At 41.5% G+C, this 9,289-nt stretch overlaps 1 protein-coding gene across 2 annotated transcripts; it reads left to right on the forward strand.

Moving 5' to 3' along the window:
- The first annotated feature begins 1,070 nt into the window (after window positions 1-1,070).
- Window positions 1,071-8,883, forward strand: SETD9 (SET domain containing 9). Of its 2 annotated transcripts, none has more exons than XR_001518984.3 (6): window positions 1,071-1,178; window positions 1,880-2,244; window positions 3,900-4,023; window positions 4,969-5,084; window positions 6,196-7,296; window positions 8,495-8,883. XR_001518984.3 is itself a non-coding variant. In XM_015615498.2 (6 exons), exons 1-6 carry the CDS (start codon window positions 1,093-1,095, stop codon window positions 8,580-8,582), a joined length of 885 nt encoding a protein of 294 aa, XP_015470984.1. In that variant the 5' UTR covers window positions 1,071-1,092; the 3' UTR covers window positions 8,583-8,879. The 2 variants fall into 2 exon arrangements, 1 of the variants encoding a protein (XP_015470984.1); XM_015615498.2 differs by having other exon boundaries at window positions 6,196-6,301; window positions 8,495-8,879.
- The last annotated feature ends 406 nt before the right edge of the window (window positions 8,884-9,289 follow it).

Consider the following 9,289-nt stretch of genomic DNA (forward strand, 5'->3'; position numbering starts at 1 on the left):
ACATCCCTTCAATCTTCATTAATATACTTCAATGCTGCTGCTTGGTGTACATCAGTCAGTGGGAAGCACCTTTAAATCTACAGAAGCTTATCATGCTACAACGTACAACTCATGTCTCTGTTATCACAGTCAAATACTAGTTAAAAGTGTGGACAGAATTGTAACAGGTCTCATGTCTGTAACTGAGCCACTCTTTTTATGACATGGATCACAACTCTGGAGGACAAGTCTTAAGAGGAGCAGCTGAGGGTTGGGGATGGTCTCAGCTTGGAGAAAAAGAAGTTCAGATGTGACCTGCCTGCAAGGAGGTTGGAGCCAGGTGCGGATCGGCCTCTTCTCTCGGGCAACAGGACGTGAGGACGTGGCCTTCAGCTGCTGTGCAGCTGGTTCAGGTTGGTTATCAGGAGGGATTTCCTCACAGGGAGGGTGATTAAACATTGGAATGGGCTGGCTCTGGCTGGCCTCCCCAGCCAGGGAGGTGTTGGAGTCACTGTCCCTGTAGATGTTTAAGGGAAGATTGAACAATGATACAGTGGTGTTTTGTCAAAGGTTGGACCCGGTCTGAGGGGTCTTTTCCGACCTAGTTCGTTCTGTGACCATCCGAGGTACTAACAGTCCTTAGCATCGCTAGAAACAGGCACTGCCATTATTTTGGAGGGGTGATCTAACAGTGTTAGGAGTAGTCTTAAATACCCGCTTCTAGGTAATTTTTAAACCATCCTTAAATCTGATCTTGTCTTTTTGGATTGTTCAGTACAACACAGAAGGTGCAGTGTAACGTTGTTCCGAGAGAAGTGTGTGTATTTACGTCTGTAAGTGTGCACCCGGGAGCTATGCATTTTCATTCCCGGTGCCTGCAGTTCTGGGTATTGCGCGTCGTTACCGCCGAGCGCGAGGGCCTCACCCTCGGTCCTGGCGGCTCCCCCCTCACAGCCCGCCGGCCGCTCGGCGCCCCGCCGGCCGCTCGCAGCCAATGGCAGCTCAGAACACGAACGCGCCGGCGTGTGTCCGGAGCGCTGATTGGTTATCCCAGTTCGCGCGGGCGCGGCTCGCCGGGGTGGGTGGTGCCGGGGCCGGCAGGGAGAGGCGGCCATGCTGCGGGAGCTGCGGCGGCGCTGGGGCTCGTACAAGTACCGCTTCGTGCCCTGGCTCGCCCTCAACCTCCGCCGCCAGCGCAGGTGAGGCGCGGGGAAAGGTCCCGGGCCCCAGCCTAGACCCCGCTGCCCCTAGCCGGGTTGGTCTGCTGTGCCGCAGGAGCTCACTCGGGTTTGTCACTCAGAAGTGCTTCAGCATTGGTCGCCCCATGGCTGGCATGAAATTCTTAGATACTTTAAAATGGTGTTTAATGTGATAGATAGATAGATAGATAGATAGATAGATAGATAGATAGATAGATAGATAGATAGATAATTTGTTGGTAACGTGTATGCCCTATTTTAATTGTAAAAGTAGTATTTAAATTATTATGACATGGTTATAAGTAACAAAATTAAAATAAGTAATAAATTAAAACTTTACTTGCCTGTGCAATATTTGTCTTGCCTCATTTGAAGTGTAATGAACTCTTTGTATTTTTTTTTTTTTAATAAACATGATAATTATGTTTCATTTTCGGTGCTGTTTTCACTGAGCTTAGTAGGATTTAACCTGCTCATGGTAAATACACAGAGATTATTTATAGTAGAACAATTACTGGTTTTAACTAAGCAGTCTTTTTTAGTGTTAAGAGCAGTGGCTTTAGCTAGAACAAGCTGAATAAAGCTTGGGGTTTTCTAAAACAACAGTATCGAAGTTACTGGTGTTGCAAAGTGTCTCCCCTCTATTTAGAATAGAAAGTAATACATGTTTCTAATTTTTAAGTATTGTATTTTCTTTACAGGACCCTTCGATATGTTCCTGACAACTGTCAAGACAAAATTATTGCTGATGAAGCCGTCTTTGAAACACTACTCAAAACATTTAAAGCTCTGTTCATAAATGACTTCAGTAGGCAAGCAGATATTCTGGCCTTACTTCCAGAAGTCAAGTGTCAATATCTGGAATTACTTACTGTGGAGCAGAAGCGGTCAAAAGTAAATTCTTGTAACCATCAGAGTCAGCACCTATTTAGTCCTGAGGAAGTTTTGTTTAACACGCTTGGGTTCACTGTTAGCAGAGACCGGAGTTCCCTGGTGTCTGCTGGAACTGGAGTCTTTGTTACCAGAGGCTTTGTACCAAAAGGGACGGTTGTATCTATGTATCCTGGTAATGGAATGTTCTTATTTTTGATTAAGTTAGATGGGACTTCTAACCACCTGGTCATAGAATGCCAAAGATATACACTAATTTTTATTTTATGGGGGTTTTTTTCTGTCATTCCTTAACAAAATTACTAGTTAGGCTGCATGAGAATATTTATAAACTGCCAAGAGTTATTTTGGAAATACAAAAAACAATATTGGGAAGGATAATTTTGTTTATTAAAAAAAAATTATTACTTAAAGCCTGGTTTTCCAGCAGCTGCTTGTTCCAGATTCTTGAAATGTAAATGCAAGGGAGAAATTTAAAGTAGATCAGCAGTACAGTTTAATTCCTTGGGGTTTCGGTTTTGGTTCAGGATCTGAAAAATGAGGTTTTTGAGATCTCCACAGAGGTTAGTAGACAATTGCATGAGATTCTTCAAAGTACAGAAGTGAAAAATGGAGAATGAAAATAAAACCTTCATTTAGCAGAGCTTTATTCCATGAGGTATGTTTGGAAGAATCAATACTTCTCTGTTCCTGATTTCATGGAACTGTATTTGCATACATTTCTTAAAAAGGTTTGTAATTCTGTCAGTATGGCCAAGCTAGCAGCTCTGCTCAGTTGCTTTGGGTTTTTTTCTGTTTCATCTGCCAGCAAAATCATCTCCTGTGGTCTCTGTCTTCTGCCAGCAGTGCAGGATTGGAGCAGCCCAAGCATTCACTGGGCAGTGGAGTGTTTTTTGGAGTGCCTGGCCATTGCCATTAATTACTCATGAACTAACTAATTGTCAAGTGACAGCAAGAGAGCCTACTACTTTTGCAGTTTAATTCAAATTTCAGGCAGATACTAGATGTGAGCATAGGCTCATGCATAGTCCCCTGTAACAGCTCTTAGAGCAAAACAAGAGGATTGGCTACTGAAATGACTTTTCAGGGTAGAGAAGGAACCTGCCAGTCTGGGGATGGAACCTTGTGTAAAGGGACTCCAGCTTGCCTGTGGCCTTTGCCTGGCTTCTTGTGAGACTGCAGTGCATGATTTCTGCAGGCAGGTGCTGAAGATGTAGTGGGTGTGAGGGATGCAGTACAGCAATTTCATGAAAAGTGGCAAACAAGTCAGCTGTTGCTTTCTTGTGCTTTGAAGTCGTGGCAGGTTAAATCCTTTCCTTAGATTTGGGAAGCAATGTGCTGAAATAATTTTTTCTTGGTTTGTCGTTTTCCATCTCCTGGACCTAATAAAATCCCTGGGGTAATGGGGAGATGTTTTTCAGATTCTTTGCTGAATCTGTGTGTGTTTTTCAGAGTCCTGACTCAGTACTAATAAAACAGCTTAGTATCTTAAACTGTGTTTTCCTGAACAAATACCATGGGATGTTTTAATCTCTGAAGTGCACTAGGTGGCTGTGGGGCTTTATCTACCTCTCCCAAAGATACTCAGTTCAGGCCTTCTATGACTTCTTGTGAGGTTTCTCTCTTTGGACTGTATCAGCTCATTTAGTTGAGAGGGGATTTTTTACATCCAGAAAATTGTCTGAAAGCTTGTAGGTTTCCAGATGTCAATGTCACTAAGTGAGAGGGGACTTCCACCCGCTGTCTGCGCTTTGAGTTTCTGTGTGGCGGGGACTGAAAGCCCATTCTGGCAGTTAACTTACTTCTGAAATAATATCTGTCTTGCAACAGGTACAGTATACAGAAAGCATGAGCCCATCTTTTTCCAGTCCCTTGGCAATCCCTTTATTTTTAGGTGCATTGATGGTGTCCTTATTGATGGGAATGATAAAGGACTGTCAAGATCAGTGTATAGGTAAGCAAAATAAATAGAGGATTGTCACTCATCTGATTTAAAACAGAAATACTCCTCAGTTCCCTGTTTCTTACCCTGAATTGTACATGATTGTCGTCCATCTGTGCATTGCTCATAATGTGAACAGCACAAGAATGAGAGACGCTGGATGTGACCCAGCATGTACTTTTGTCTTCATTTGTAGGACCAGTGAGATGCATATTGATGTAGATACTTTCCTGTACAGAAAATAGTTCTACCAGTGCAGGATGTAGTGTAAAAGCACTGAAATGTTTCTGAGCTGTTACTCCAACCTTCTTACTTTACTAAGTCAACCTCCCTGTTCCTTGTGGAGCTATCTGAAACTGAACTGTATCACTAAGAGCATCATGCACATGCTCCTTGAACTGTGGCAGACTTGGTGCTGTGACCATTCCCCAGAGGAGCCCTGTGACTGGCCACCCTCTCAGAGAAGAATCTTTTCATAATGTCCAGTCTGAGCTTCCCCTGACACAGCTAACCGGTCGATTTACCTTAAAATATAATTTGTTGCAATTTGTGTTTAAATATGATGTGAAAAGAACTAAGACAATGATATAAAATAATACCTAATTTGAATATTAATACCAACTAAAACCAGATTTTAATTAATGGAATTAGTTCAAAACTAATATTGTAATAAGTCTTCGCATTTTTAGAGATGAGTGAAAGGTGTTGACACTTCCGTAGTGGTAGTATTAGATGTTGATTTGTGGAAGAGTGTGTGGTGGTTTTCTGCAGGTGCTTCCACCAGAGTCTGAAGGACACCACAGAGCAGTGAGAGGTATTGGTCTATGCACGTGTCCTCCACCCCAGACGGGTTGGGCAGCTATAACTCTATGTAGTGACTGTGGCTGTTCCTACAGAGAAAGATAACCTATTAGGTAAAGGAGGCATGATCCATGCTAACACTGTTGGGCATTTCAGGTCTTGCAGCAGAAGAGATCAACTTGGCCCTTTGCAAATGAGTGATGAGAGCTGGCTCACAGCCACCCCGCAAAACCCACTGGCAGTGGGACAGTATGTCAACAACTGCTCACATGGTAAGTTGCCAGGTAAATTTTCCAAGTATGAGTTTGGCTTTACGGATATAAATTATTTTGAAGGTAACAGAAAATAGGTAATTGATCTTGGGGTGCAGTAGTACTGTTTAAAACAGGCACTTAGGGAGTAAAACATTTCTGAGGCTTTTTGTCACAGCTGAGTGTTAGAATCCTTCTGTGCAGCATCACTTCAAATACACAAAAACAAAAGTTTTCTTACTGATGCCCCAGTTTCCATCCTGGTATGTAGAATGAAAGGCATACACCCCAAAAGTGAGATGGTGGGAAAGGATATCTGGCAAAGTATCACCAGCCTAAGACAGTAGAGAGCTGCAGATCAAGTTTCCCAGTATGGTTCCAGGAGGCTTCACGACAAAACTACACATAGTGACGTACCATAAGATTTTATCACGGCTCACTTTGAACTGTAAGACCTTTTTTAGACTTCCTTAAATATATGCACAAATCTAAGGAACTGTTGTTTCAATCTCATTTCTTGGAGCTGAAGAAGGGAACTACTTATTCTGTGTCACTGTTGATCTTAAGTAATTCATGGGAACAGTTGTACTGTACAGAAAGTTGAATTGATACTCAGCTTCTAAGCGGCACTTGTAGCCTGCATTACACTAAAGATTCCCCTCCAAGCAGCATTCAGAAAGTTTGCTGGAGGAGCAAACCAAGGGTTGGCACTGCAATACAGGGCTGTCCCATAAAGCTGTTTCTTCCAGTCTTCATGTCAATGTAAGTGGTGATTTTCTCCCAGCCTGTGTTTCTGATATGTTCTGCCACCAGGCAAAAATATTTTTCAATTTTTTTTTTTTTTTAAATTGTAAAAGCAAACACTGTGTATTTGGGACATTTAACAGTTCTATAAGCTACACCAGGCACTAAGGAAGTTGTTCCTCTTCGTAGACATGTTGGTAACTGGGCAAAGCATTGATGCATACCTCTTGTGTAGTTCAAAATAGTCCTTCAGAGGAGTGCAATACCTCCCAACAGCAGAATGGTTTTCAGGCTTGATGAAGCATCTGGTTCTTCTGTAGCAGTAGATTTGAGGTTTTTACATATCTCGAAATCCTACCTAATAACTTTTTTTTTCTTTTATTCCCAGAAAAAGCAGCAAATGTGTGTTATCAAGAGTTTGATGTGCCAGGACATTTTCCAGTAGAACTGAAACAGTATCTTCCAAACATCGTCTACAGCCATGACATAGAGAGGTTGGCAGCAAATGAAAGAGCTCATAGATTTCTCTGATACAAGGCATATTGCATGTGTAAAGAAAAGACAAACATGGTTGAAAAATAACAAATCATGTGAAGATGAGTTACACAAATGTGTGCAATTGTATGGGAGAGTTACCTCTCTGAATAGACTAATTTTAATTACAAGACTTCATTACTTTTTCCACATTTTCATAAATGACATCAGCTCTGAAGACAAGTTTTGCAAGCAGTTGTTGCACTATAGTGCAATTCTTCTGAAGCCCATAAAGCACTAGTTGTACTTTGTCTTACAGTGCTGAGGCTTTTCAGTATATATCTCAAATCTGTTTCAGCCTTGACTAAAGCCCTTCTGAGATAATTCAGAATTTAGACTTCTTACTCTCTTCTCCATGTCTTCTGATTAGGTGACAAATAAGCAGATGAATTTGCAAGAAGAAACTTAAAATTGTATTGAGACAAGTGAAATACTATGCAATATAAAGGCATAGACTTATAGTTACAGTATAATTAGTAAAATTACAACATCCTGGTTATGACTTGAAAGTACACCTTTTTTCAGAAATTGGAGCACTTGGAAATCTTTCTCAGATAATCTTCATTTCAAGGATGTATAAGAATTTTAGAGCAGATCATCTGAACTTTGAATGTAATTCTAGAGTTATTTAAGTACTCTGAAATTTCACTGGAGAAAGTTACAGTTCATATTGGAAAAGCGGCTTTTCTGATTAAACTTGGAGTTTGTTGAGTCAAGGTTAAAGATGCACTTGGAATCTGCAGATAATTAGGTAATGCTAATAAAATAAGCAATAGGACTGAATTCTCAGGAAGCCTGGATGTTGTACTTGAAGCGCAAAAGCCCATAAACTATGGGACTGCTTCAGGAAGGGGCAATTTTGCTCTTGCTTGGAATCTGTCCAAGAAAATACCGTCTTCTGATCATCATTTCTCCCAGTGTACAGCCCCAGATGAAAGATCCCATCTGCTTCTAGGTACTTGTTTCAGTACTGATGTATATGATGCTAACAACATAGATTATCTGGTTTCTAGACATTTTTGTATCTTATGAAGGAGTTCTCAACACTTACCTTGTTTTGTATTTTTCAAACTGGCCTCCCCCTAAACTTTTAATAGTTGAGACTTGGGTTGATGCTGTTTTTCACTTCCTCGTTCACCAGTATCGCCAAAGCATGTACTCTCCTTCCTAGAGAGCATACTTCCTAGAGAACATACTTCAGCTTTAAGGCATGGTTGTTTACTAAAACGAATTTTAGAGGGGTGGGTTTCTGCATTTCTCTGTGAAATCTCTGCCTGCCAGCCCCTGATTTCAGCTGGCCGGTGCTGGAGAAAAGGAGACTCAGAGGTGACCTTATCAGTCTCTACAACTGCCTGAAAGGTGGTTGTGGTTGGATGGGGGTTGGTCTCTTTCTCCAGACAACAACTGTCAGAATGAGAGGACACAGTCTTTAGCTGTGCCAAGGGGAACATAGGTTGGATATTAGGAAGAAGTTTTGTATGGAAAGAGTGATAAAGTACTGGAATTGTCTGCCCAGGGAAATGGTGGAGTCACCATCCCTGGATGTGTTTAAAGAAAGACTGGATGAAAAACTGAAAAAACTTGGTGCTGTGGTTTAGTTGAGGTGTTGGGGCATGGGTTGGACTTGATGGTCTTAAAGGTCTCTTCCAAGCCTAGTGGTTCTGTGATAATTGACCCGTTGCTGCAGATGGCAGCCGGTCTCTGGTGCAGTTAGGTGCTGTGTTCCTGGGTGGTGGTGGGCCTTAGGAGAGACACTTTAGCCAGATGGCACCTATGGACAGGTGTGTCCACAGGAGTAGCTTCTGCTGCATGAACGCTGCTGTAGCTTCTGCTCCTGTCTGAGTAAATGTGTCTCTTGCAGTCGTGACTAATTCTTTTCTGCTCTGAATGATTGTATGGAACAATTGAGTGGAAACATTTTTTGCATATTTACATAGGTGGTGCGGTTTTGGTAATTATATTGGTTTTGCTTATATTTGCTGTCTGTCTTCAAGTGTTGTTTTTCCATGTTCCCTGCCCTGCATTGTGCATATTACTCAAAACTAATCTAGGTGAGGCCACTGCTTTAGCTTCTTGAAATGAAGAATTGAAAACAATTCAAAGGAAAATGTAACTGTTCGCTTTCACATGTTTTGTTTCTTCTTCTTTTACAGCCACTTGAGGTGTGTAGTTCTTGTCACTCTCAGAGACATCAAGGAAGGAGAAGAACTTTTTTCAAATTACTACACTATTGTCAGCTGAATTAATAGATTCAAAACTGAAGAAGTCTGTGTCAATAAAATATGTACATTGTTTCAGTATGTACTTCATCATCATTTTTGTATAAGAGGGAGCTGTAGCTATACCATCCAGAGAGAAAAGCTGTAGGCTTGAATTTCTCTTAAAATAGTCTGCATTTGATGCACAGATGAAGATTTAACCATTTGCATCATTAGGTTCTCAGCTGTCTGCTGTTGTTGATATTTGTACATATTGGTGTTCACCTGTCCATGAGGTAGATCATAAAATAAAAACCTAATTTCTGGACATACCATTTAATCTATTAGATTGTGCAGTTGTCTGTAACTGGGACTGTTGCAGTATTTTTCCATTTCATTTCCTCTGTTAAAGTGGACACAGCTCGTAAGAATAACTTTCCTCTTGAACTGTATAATAATATATAATGCTAATCCTCATAGTTCACAGTTACTAGGTCTTTTTCTGGTTTTCTTGAAGTTGGTATTAGCTTTTAAAAAACACAGCTGTGCAGGCATTTGTCCTAATCTTGTATGAAGCCCATTTTGGAACCATGCTGATGGGCCCCTCAGCTGTGCCTGCACAGTGCACTGTCGTCTTGAGCCACTTGCTTCAGCTGTGTCTGTCCTGGGTTGGGAGGAAACCTGTATGCCTTGAAGCCTCATCCAGTCCTGATTCCAGTGATTCACTGAAAGTTTCCTGGCATGTGGCAA

This window comes from Parus major, chromosome Z (genome assembly GCF_001522545.3).
Source record: "Parus major isolate Abel chromosome Z, Parus_major1.1, whole genome shotgun sequence".
Taxonomy (NCBI): Eukaryota; Metazoa; Chordata; class Aves; order Passeriformes; family Paridae; genus Parus; species Parus major.